The sequence below is a fragment of the Prosopis cineraria genome, unplaced genomic scaffold, assembly GCF_029017545.1.
Source record: "Prosopis cineraria cultivar Desert tree isolate PC_DT_omini unplaced genomic scaffold, ASM2901754v1 PC462, whole genome shotgun sequence".
Classification (NCBI taxonomy): Eukaryota; Viridiplantae; Streptophyta; class Magnoliopsida; order Fabales; family Fabaceae; genus Prosopis; species Prosopis cineraria.
Window position 1 is genome coordinate 40 of NW_026555787.1, and position 12318 is coordinate 12357.

At 28.0% G+C, this 12318-nt stretch overlaps 1 protein-coding gene across 1 annotated transcript; it reads left to right on the plus strand.

The window, feature by feature from the left end:
• Nucleotides 1–9454: 9454 nt before the first annotated feature.
• LOC129297188 (transcriptional regulator TAC1-like) lies at nt 9455–9904 on the plus strand. Its single transcript, XM_054935554.1, has one exon. The coding sequence runs from the start codon at nt 9455–9457 to the stop codon at nt 9902–9904; it is 450 nt and encodes a 149-aa protein (XP_054791529.1).
• The last annotated feature ends 2414 nt before the right edge of the window (nt 9905–12318 follow it).

Consider the following 12318-nt stretch of genomic DNA (forward strand, 5'->3'; position numbering starts at 1 on the left):
CTTAGCGTGATAATAATTCGAAGTATTGTAATTATATGTAGAGAATCAGAGATTGCTGAAGAGAAATTCCAGAGTATTGGGGTTGGTTGTCTCTGGGTTTTATATATTAGTTATGATTATAATTGATTTATAATTGTAATTGTGACAACCAAGAGTATTATTAGTTGCATGGGAACAAGTTCCTCGCTCACGAGCTCACTGAACTTCCATATAAATTAAGCCATTTCTCTGATAATTCCTCTCTCTCTCTCTCTCTCTCTCTCTCTCAGATTTTATTTTGGCCAACTGAAATATTCTCGAATTTGCATTGAAAACCCCCATACTGAGACAATAGCTTTTAATGCTATCATTCTCAATCTCTTATTTCTTTAATTTTTCCTCAATGTATTATTGCTCATTGGGACTTACTCCTACGCGCGCGCGCGCTCTCTTTGTCTATACTCCCTCCGTTTTTTATTTGTAGGAGAACAAAATTCTATCACATGTTAAAAAAATCAGTTTAACTATATTAAATTATTTTAAAAATAAAAAGATTGGACTACAATATCCTTTATTAATTATGTGCTAATTAAGCCTTCATTAGTTGTTTCTTATAATTATAAATGATAAATTATGAGAAATAATTTAAAAAGTCCTTTATTAATTGTGCTAATCAAGCCTTCATTAATTGTTTCTTATGATTATGAATGATAAAATTGTGAGGAATAATTTAAAAAAGTTTATAATAAATGTCTATTGAAAAATGTGATTTTGCTTATATAAAAAAACAAACTAAAAGTGGTAGCTTATCTTAAATAAAAACAGAGGGAGTATTATAAGCCATTTCTAACCACTACCAAAAAGCAGTTGATTAGCACTAAAATCTTCCGTCACTAATAAGTGAAAATTATGTCACTAAACAAGTTAACAATAAAATATTTTTGTTGATAAAAATACCATTGCTAACTTATTGGAGATGAAATTTGCAATCCTATTGCTAATTAGCGACGGAATTAGTAAATGAATTGCATTTCATCACTAACTAGCAAGATAATAGTGACAACAATTTTATATTATTAAATAAGGATAAGCTATTCTGATTTTGGCCAGAATGTATTCCGTCACTAATATGTCACACATTTTTCAATAGATTTATTCCATCACTAATTTTTAAGTTGACCAAAATATCATTGTCACATCACCCAATGAACTAATGCTACCTTATCACCCAATGGATCAGTGTCACTTTACAGGCACATCATTGCCACCTCACTGTCACATCACTTGTCATTGTCATGTCAAATATTATTATCTTCAATTGTGTCTTAGCTAAACTCAAACTCACAACCTTACACACTTAATGCATTTGCATCTATATTATTGTCAATTGAGCTGAAAAAATCTTTAATCTTAATTGATAAATTAAATATATAATATTTAACCCCACACACACACATATAATAAATATATTATTTAAATTTACTTACTTATTTAACATTATATTTATTTATTAATATGGTAACATTAATTTATCTATAATAATTATTTATATTATAATTTATTTTTAAAAAATTTTTTGATAGTAAATTTAATATTAAATTAAAAATATTTTATTATCATTATATATTATATTATAATTTGTATCTATGTAATATATAATTTTTTAAATTTTTATTTAATAATTTTATTTTTATTTTTATTTTAAAATAAGAATAATTAAGTATACAATTTAAATTATTATTATAATTATACAAATAATTTAAAGAGTAAAACATTTTAAATTATCTATTTATAGTATAATAATAAATTATTAAATAAATTAAACATAAATATATATTTTAAATAATAAAATAAATTTTAAAATAATTTGTGATGAAATTATAACAAAAATCTTTGTGATGGAATTTTTCACTACACATTCCGTCACTAAATTGAAATAAGATATCCTGAAAATTAGTGACAAAATTGTTAGTGAGTAAATTTTTTTGCTAAATTATTTCTAATGGATTAATGATAGAATTTTAGCAATGGAACATTTCATCACTGATTTAGTGACAGATTAGCGATAGAAATTTATTCTGTCACTGATTCACTTTTTTTTTTATAGTGAACTACTTCATTGGAATCAAAAGAGATAATTAAGTTATTAATTTTGTTTAAAAATAAAATAAAATTCCAATTTTATCTTTGTTTAAATAAAAAAATTTAAAATTTATATTACATTCTCTCTCATATTAAATAAGTTTAAATATATGTAATATTTAAAAAAATTTAATTAATATCTTATCAAATATCTTATGTTAAGGACCAAATAATCCTTCTAAAAGGCATCTTATAATAAAAACTATAGAGTGAGGGAGTATATATAGTATTGTACTAAAGTTGACATCATTGTAGCCCATTTCAATTGTTATTTATTGTTATCGTTGTAAAAGAAAGTGATAATTATTTTCATTCATATTACTGTGATTACCAGACTGTTTAGATCATCTGAGCAACCAATTTTTTGAAATAATATTTTGTTCATAAAAAAGATGATAAAATCCTAAATTTTGATAGGTTAACACTCATTCAATCAGTAAAAAACAACAATTAATTGACACAAACTTGAGCAATGACGAGGGCAGGCTGCAGGCATATGCATATTACAGGAAATTATACCATATTTTTTTTTGGTTACTTAATGTATACTCATACTCAACAGTTGTAAGACTAATACCTTAAAAAATTTGAGTGCTATTTAAGAGACTATCCTTTTCCAAATGATTGCTTTTTCATGTACACTTCCAGGAATTGAACCCTGGAATAATGCAGCTTAAGAGGCCAGACCGCTACCATATGTGTTACACCCATTTGGTAAATTATACTATCTATTGGGTGAACAAGTTTCAACCTTAATTAAATACCATCTCAAGTCTTTTTTTTTTTTTTGTTAGCAATATCATTCAAGTATATATTTCTAAAGACAATTATTCAGTGTTCAGTATACGATACTTTCAAATTTGAGCATTTGCTAGATACCGATGAGGACAACTCCACCAATATTTTCCACTTAAATCTCAAAAGCCCATTAACCCTATGCTCTAGATTAGTTTGTTTAAGTTTCCAAGGGATGCATATATAATGCGTGTATTTTGATCACTAATTCCTAATATTTTAAAATAAAGCAACGTGAATCTATGTATTGGACTGATATTTCCTATGACAAATCATGGCTTCTACCTCCCTGCCAAGCAAATAAAATGTCATTGTCGACTTTTTTCTCTTTCTGATTGAGTATTAAAGTTTCATTAGCATGTAGGCAAATTCTAAGTTGAGAATAAAATTAGTGATACGAAAGAGAGAACTAAAATTGAGGAAATTATATATTGAAATTACTATAATTAAACATATATATATATATAACAATGTCATAAATCATTAACTTCTGTTGAAACAGGATCCGCTAGCTTATTTCAGTAATTCATAATAATAATTTATCATTGTAATATATTTGTTCTAGCAATATTGAGATATTACCCCTCTACTTTTTTTCCTGGCCAGTATGTTACTTCACAGCTTACGTACCCTCCAATTAGAAGTTTAAAAATGATTCTGTTTTAAGCTATACATATACTCATTCTCATCTACCATGATTGTTATTTTTTCTTTCCATTTTCTACGATATTTACTCACTCAATAAATTAGGTGTAACGTTACCAGATGCTTGTATCAACTGATTAAAGGGTGATCCCTCTTTACTAAAGGTCTTAAATTTTAATTTTATGTGTGCATAAGTGATTAGATTCTCAATGAGAGGTCTGCCTGCCCTCCAAAGAAGTACTTGCAAGTTAACTGATCATAGTGTTGGTCAAAGACTTGAAATGCTAGAACTAAAACCAAAAAAAAAAAAAAAATTGAGTATCATATTTTCTCTGTTGAACAAATTTAAGAAAATCATAAATACACACACACACATATATGAGTAAAACAAAATCACTACTATAATTACAATGTTGATTTCAAATGACACGCCGTTCTATTTAATAATTTTATAGGTGGAAACAAAAGATAACAAACTTAGCTTGATAAAGTACATGCTTTTCGTGACTTCTTTCCTTTTTTTTATTTGACCAATCTACTACACTGTAGACTGTAGTAAAAATAGAGTATATGCTGTTCAAATTTTTCGTGAAAAAATAATCATATAAATATAAATGAAATGGCTATCTGGACTCTCAAATTAAACCAACCAATCAATTTGCAGCGTGGGCGAGCGAGAGGAGTAGAGAGAGAATACGAGGGAGGGAAGACTATTGGGCCACATTCGGAGAGGCCCAAGTTCAGATGAACCAAACAATGGGGAATGGGCTTAAGCCCTCACAAAATTAACTACCGTTCCAAGTATTGGTTGTTAATGAATGATGATTAATTAACTAGTTCCCTTTTATTATTATTATTTTTCGGACCCTCTATTTAAATATTTAGGGCCATCTTCAAATTTTAATTTTCCCAAAAAGGCTTTGACTTTTCAATCGGTTAGCTTGACGATGGAACATGAATATATTTTATTATGAGATAATTACTTGACTTTTCATTATTTTTCTGTACAATATTACACTATTTTTAAGAGATTTGTTTAGGGAGGAGAAGAGTGGAGTGGGATGGTTAAAAGATAGAAGTCATTATTTGTGAGTTTTTTTTTTTTTAAAGAAGGATGGAAGAGCAAGGAAGGGTTTCTAAAACCTTTTTTTGCTATCCATAACTCAATATTTTTTATCTCTCCAAATTGAGGGGTCAAGAATGAAATAGTACAGTATAATTATTTCATTTACAAAATTACCCCTAACCTCCTATCCTAATAAAATTCATCTGTTATTTTTATTTTCCGGCCATCTCTCTTACCTCTTGCTCGAGTTTCATATGAGCAGGATTGGGTTAAGCATCACCCCAGCCTGATGCCCAGGCCTATGCGCATTTGGGCACTACATTAACTCGATTAACCAAAAATATTTCTACAAGTATTTTTTTTCAAAAGATACATAAAAAATTTTCTTTAAAAAATATTATTATTATTATTTAAAATATATTCTTCATAAAACTAATATTAGAATTAAAAGTAATTTTTTAAAAGTTAAAATGAACAACAATTCCCAATTATTTTTACATAATAATAAGTTAAAAATAAATTTTAAATTTTGAAAGAGATTTAAAAAATTGTAATAATAAGAAAATGTCTAAAATATCATAAAAATAATATAATTCATGATAAATTTAAAAAAAATAATGCCATAAATTAAATATTAGTCACAAAAAATTAAAAAAAAAAACGTGCACAGGTTCGGGCAATACAATGTTTGACCCCTATTGATGCATAACCCATGTGTTCAAATGCTATAGGCAAGGTTGGACTGATCAGCATTCAGACATAATGTATTGTTATTCCTCCTGCCATATCTCTCCCGCGCTTGCCATCTCTCTCGATTGCACCTTTTAACACTAAGACTCTATTGTGTTTTTCTCTTGTGCAACGGGAATGTTTGCATAAACAGTTCTGTTACTTACTTTTACTTTTTATTCTTAATTCTTGAATATCTTATTTAACCATTAATTTTAATTTTAATTTTAATTATTATTATTATTTTTTGTTGCATAAATATTATAACTATTTAATGGGCATTATTATTTTCTTTAAACTATTTTTTCATTCATTTTATAATAACTCCCAAATAATGGTCAAGTAAAACCATCCTTTCCCATTATAAGACTCTCAAACAAAAAAAAAATTGTTTTATTCCACTCTACTTCACTCCTTTCCATTCCATTCTATTAATGATCATTCCTTTTTATCCAATCATAAACTCCCAAATGCACTCTTAAGATTAGATATTAAATCGTTGTTCTGGAATTCTGGTATGTAATAAAAGAATGAAATAAAATAATTTTTTTTTTACAAATTCAGTTTAAGAGGCCGAAGATACATATTAGTATACCTTAGATTATTCCAAGATATCCTTTTTTTCATTTACAATTGAACCCCCCCTGCAAATTTAATTTCTTCCAATATATTAACCAACAAACCAGTTGAAATGATTTTCCAAAAAAAAAAAAACAACCCACGACGAGTCATCAACTTGTGAGATCATGGAAGAAGTAAGAACTAATAGAGACCTAAGTAGCAAATATAAAAAATTGCACGCCATTCTTAAGGGTTCACACTTGTCCCAACCTCTTGTAGTGAAGAGTCAATTTTCAATGCCTGTGTCCTAAATGATTATGCAATGCTGATACATGGATGAGTTCTGAGCCTCTAAGATTTGTTGCTTCCCCATGACCAAATCCTTTATGTACATTTATTTGGTACAAGGGTCACTGCTAGCTACACAATTATATTGTAAGGAACATATAATTAATTCTTTTGAGGCTGCCACGGAATCTGGACGTTGGTATGAACGCTGAATAAAACCTTGGTGAATTTAATTAATTATTTTCTTTTGTCAACTTGATAAACTAAGGACCTGTTTGGTTTTTAAAAGAAATTAAATAAAATGAGTTTATAGTGAAGCGAGGACGACAAAAAGGAAAGGAAAGTTATGGGATGATGAAGAGGTGGGAATGAAGATAGACATGAATAAAATGATCATCATTCCCCATTCCCTACCTATAATTCTCACCACTTCTATTAATCTACAATCTTAGTTTAGTTTATTTTGTCCTCTATTAATGTTTTCCATTCCATTCTATTTCTTTTCAACAATTAAATATGCCCTAACTCTTTAAGACATACTACTCCCTTTGAGCCATATGATGTACGTAGGCCATTTTTATAAGTTATTGTTGGTTATCAAAATGTACATCATTTTTAAATTTTTAAGAAATATCTTTTCCTTTTTACTCTGCGTTGATTAGAAGGTGGAATGAATATTTATTATGCATGGAAAATTTTGAATGTTAATTGTAAAAAAATACAAAACTAAAAAGTGAGTCAATTTTTCATGAGATTTAAAAAATTAAGTTTTTTTTATTGTGTTATACATGTTGAAAGTGTCTTACATCTCGAGGGAGTAATAGGGAGAATACAAAGATGTCTCAAAAAGATTAATTAATTTAACTTAAGTCTTAAGTGTCAAACTCTAAAAATTTACAACTCAATTTCTTAATTTTATAATTTCATTGCGATAAATTTTCAACTTATATTCTAAATTTCAACAAAAAATAATTTTTTATTCTTCAATCATAATAAAATTTTAAAAATAAGTTACATATTCATCATAACACAATTGTAAAATTGAGATATTGAGTTATAAATTTTTAAAGTTTAACACTTGAGACCTAATTTAAATTAATTAATATTTTTGGAATCTCTTTGTCATTCTCCCTTTTATATATGTATATATATATATATATATAGAGAGAGAGAGAGAGAGAGAGAGAGAGAAATTTTCAAAAGAAAGTTTACTCATTACCAAAAAAAAAATGAAATAAAATTATCATTTAACAATACATACTCTCACACACTCTCACACCTTTAAGCCAAACAGTGTTATCTTACAAGAGTTGAGTATATAACTAACGATTATGAGTACATATACTTGAATTATATTCTTATACATTACTTAATCGTGTGATGATTCTTAAAGACGCAAATATCAATATAATATAAAATAATTATAAGAAATGGAACAATTCATTTTAGAGTCCATTAGCACTACACAAATTGAAATAATTTGTTAAACCCCAACATGATATCAGAAGATGCACAGGGCGTACGGATTTGATGAACTGATTAAAAAAATTGCTTCAGAGAGTGGCGTACGGCTTCAGACTCCTCTTGGCTCTTGTTAATTAGCCCGCCATGACTAATTAATTTCAAGGATTTTTGTTTCTATATTTCCCCTAAGTATATATTTTAATAGTATCATCATTATCACCGAAGCTTATATACACTAGTAACTAATTAATATCATCATCGTCGGCTTCGGTTCAATTCTCACAGCTGTACGGAATCTAAATCACGGGAACAGAGAAAATTGCTACTCAACGTTTGTTATATCTGTTGAGAGGCAAGCAAAAATAACATAAGGATACCACATCTTAATCTAAAATTTCAAAACTCAAATTTGTGGGTTCTTTTTTTTATTTTATTTTAGTTATTAATCTCAACTTTATCAGATGTGGTTTCCCAAATCTATTTAAGTCTATCCACAAGATCCCCATATCAAAAATGCTCCAAACACTTAGTTTGCTTTTTTTTTTTAGGGCTAGCCCAATTTTTCAAGCTTCAAACCGTGTAGCACATACTAGTCCTTGCTAAAGCAAGGCCAATCCTATTTTAGGCTTTAAATGTGAGTAATGAAAGACTTATAAGTCTTGAGTAAAACTTAGCTCTGATATTATTTGTTAAAAATGAGGGGTGATTGCCTGAAAATGGGGGGAGATGAGAGACAGGCAAAAGTAAAGAAAGGATGTCACATCTTAATTCAAAACTTTAAGACTCAAGTTTATGGGTCATTCTTTTTTATTTTATATTAGTTATTAATTCCAACTTTATCCGATGTGAGATTGCCTACATCTACTTAAACCCACTCATATTTGGACAATCTAACAATATCATTTATGTTTGCTGAAAACCATGTCAACTTGGCCAATTGATCCAATAAATTATCTAACAATTGTCTTTATCAATTTAATAAAATATTTTGTTGATAATTAATTTAATTATAATTTAACTGTGATTTAATATCTTAATCAATTCAATGGCCAGTTCATTTTCAATTTTTTAGTGAAATACTATAAGCACACTCGATACTAATAATTACGTATTTAATTGATGAGAACTTCTAAGTACCACTAAATATATATATTATCTAATGGCAATTGCAATTGAGGACGTCTAATGCCGCCACAAAAGAGCTAAATTAATATATATATATATATATATATATGATTTACCATTTGTCATGTAATAAAATACACTGTGTACTTTCGTGGAAACATCAATTTTGATTATAAAAAACTATCAATGATAGCCGCTATCAATTGATCGAGATCATAACTCAACTGCGGCAAAATACATCCTTTGCGGTACAAAGAAGTACTATAAGATTGTCATGGCTGGATGTGAACCATATCGTGAATTAATAACTCTTGAAGTTTAATCTTATAGGTAATTAAAAACCAGAATTAACTTTTCAACCTCTGGGAAATCATTTGTTAGCTCTTCATAAAAACTAAAAGATCAAACATGAAAATCATATTAATTCTTGCTCATCCTCTCCATGCAATCTAAAGGAATTATGTCTAGTAGAATCATTGAACGATCACAGGGGAAAAAACCTACATCTATTATTTTATTCAACATTTACTTCTAGGGCAGACTTCATATAGTAAGTCCGTACACTTGGCTTGTGATTATAAATGTCTCGATGCTAGCCAACCTGTGTTGACCTAAGCTTTGTTTTTCATCGTATTCTGATCTTTAAATCTGTCTCGAGATATGGAGTTTAGCCTTGAAAACAAGGACAAGTCTGAGAGAATAAGGTGGGGATATTCAGAGGAAGCAACACAAGTTAGATCCTATACGTGTGGATTCTGTCAGAAAGGATTTTCAAATGCACAAGCTCTTGGTGGTCACATGAACATTCATAGAAGAGACAGAGCGAGGCTGAGGCAACAATATTGTCAAGAGAATATTTGGCTGTCTCTTGACACTACGAACGGCGGTAATGATCTTTGTCACGATCAGCACCAGAACTCTGATTATAATATTCACAAAATGCCATCAATTTTCCCAGAGGCAAAGGTAAACATTGGTATTTCTTCAGAAATTTGTCAGCTTCCTATTTTGTTCGGCTTTGAAGAGAAGAAGATGGAGTTAGACCTTGAGCTTCGTTTAGGTCGTGAGCCCGTAAAGCAGACCACTCCCACTCTGAGACGATTCTTTTAATGTCATCCATATATGATCTATATTTGAAGATTTCAGTTCAATGGTTATTTTATATGTATGAACTGATATCATATTTATGAATTTCTATTGCTTGTATTTTTCTGGTTATATTGCAGATAGGGGTGGTTTTTGTGCATCTCTTTCTACCATATAATGTCTACTATATACATGTGTGAACCATGAATTACTGCGGATGGAGTTATATATATATATATATATATGATATTTAATTTCTTAAGGAATCAGTGAGTGGAAAAATCCTTACTTTCTTGCACATTGGGTATGTGTGTGTGTTGCTTCCTCTCTCTGTGTGTGTGTGTGTGTGTGTGTGTGTGTGTGTGTGTGTCTGTGTCTGTGTGTCTGTGTGTCTGTGTCTGTGTCTGTGTTATTTTGAGCAAAAGCATAAGGGAAGCTATTAAGTTACTAGCTATTATTAACAAATAAACTAGATGTACTTATGAATATATAGAAGTTAGTTAACTTGTAAAATATATTCTCTCTGCTCTCTATTATAAATCATATTTCAAAAGGATTCCTTATTAGATCATAATATAAGTCATTTTATTAACTTTTAACAGTAATTAATTAAAATGACACTGTAAGATTTAAAAATTACTAAAAAAATACTTAGAGCTGTGAAGTAAAAGATGCTAGCTAGCTAATTTCTGATAATTGTCTTGATGTTTGTATGAAAGTAGTTACTTTTCTTGTCTTCTTTATCAGTTATTTCTATCAATCTCATTAATATTAATGTAAAAAGGTAAAAGAAAAAAGTGTGTAAATTTCAAATGTATCGCTATATAATAAATCTAAAAAGTAATATTACGTTACTTTTTTTCTTTCATGAAGATTAATTTTAAAAATATTTTTTAAATATTATTTAAAAAGTCACACTATGATTTATAAATGAGATCAAATAGACATTCTAAAATGTGATTTATAAATGAAAATATGGGACCAGAGGAAGTATATATGACTTATGCTCTATCCAATTAAAAAAAAAATGTCACAAAAACATTTTGTACATTGACTACTAGGGAAATCATGATATAACCGAAGTTTTCGTAAAATTAATATAATATTTCCTCCATTCCATTATAATTTGACATTCAAGATTATTAATTGCATACAGATTAATATATATAATAAAGATATAAAAATATGACATACTTTATGAAATTCGCTTCTAATTTAATGCCGCTAAAAGTATAATAATAATAAATTATTCAATATGGAAAATATATATTCCGATCATTCTTTTTTTTTTTCTCTTTTGATAGAGTATTCCGTCCATTCCATTCATAAGGTAGAGAAAAAAAATAATTTTTTATCCTATTTATAAATTATGTAATTAAATTTTTACTATAATTTCTCCTTTTATCAACATTAAGAGTTGGAAAAAAGAATACATTATTAAAGTTTATATATTTAATAGAGAAAAAATTAAAAATTTTTTAAATTTCAAAACACAACATCAATGAATTTTAAGATTTTTCTTTGTTAAAGTGAAAACGTTGAAAGTGGCTGGTGAGTAGAACAAGATGGACAGTCCCACTATATAAAATGATTTTGGAGGTGGTTGATATATCCTAAAATATAAAACAATTTGATAAAAATAAAATTTTATTTAATATATAAACTTGTTTAATATTAGCCTTTTTTCATTATATTCTCTCTCTTTGGGATTATTAAATGAGGAGTATTTTTAAAATTTTATATTTTTATTTTCAAAAAAATAAGATTATGAATGTGTATATTAATGAGCAGTGTGCATAATCTTAGCTAAGATTGTATTATAAATTGGGATAGAGAGAGTCTATTTATTACGTTTTTTTCTCTCTGTCTCTATATGATCTAGTGGAGGGAGTAATAAATAAAGACAAAACAAAACTTTTAATCCTTACACTTTGCTTATTTTTTGTTATAGGTTCCTGCACTTTTTTTTATATTCTGAGTCCTTATAATTTTATTTTTTGATATTCTAAGTCCCAGAATAAACAAGATATAAAGACCTTTGAGGGACTTAAAACACTAAAAAATAAAAATATAAGGACTCAAAATATAAAAAAAATGTAAAAATTTATAACAAAATATAAGCAAAGTGCAGAAATTAAAAGTTATATTTTTTCATAAATAAATGTATTCTACAAAAAAAAAAAATTTGCACTTTGTTACGATTTAAACTACATATCCGTTAGCTTAATCGCCGTGTAGACCTGAAAGTGATTATTATACTTGAAAGCTGATGGACCATATATAATACAACGAAAGGTACATATTCTCTCTTATCAAATATGAGGAATAATAAGTCGACTGATGCACATGGATTAGAAAACTCGATCAAAAGTAATTGCTGTCTGACCGTGACATATATTTTTGTTCTCTCTTTTGCTCTCATTCTTTCTAGCATCTTT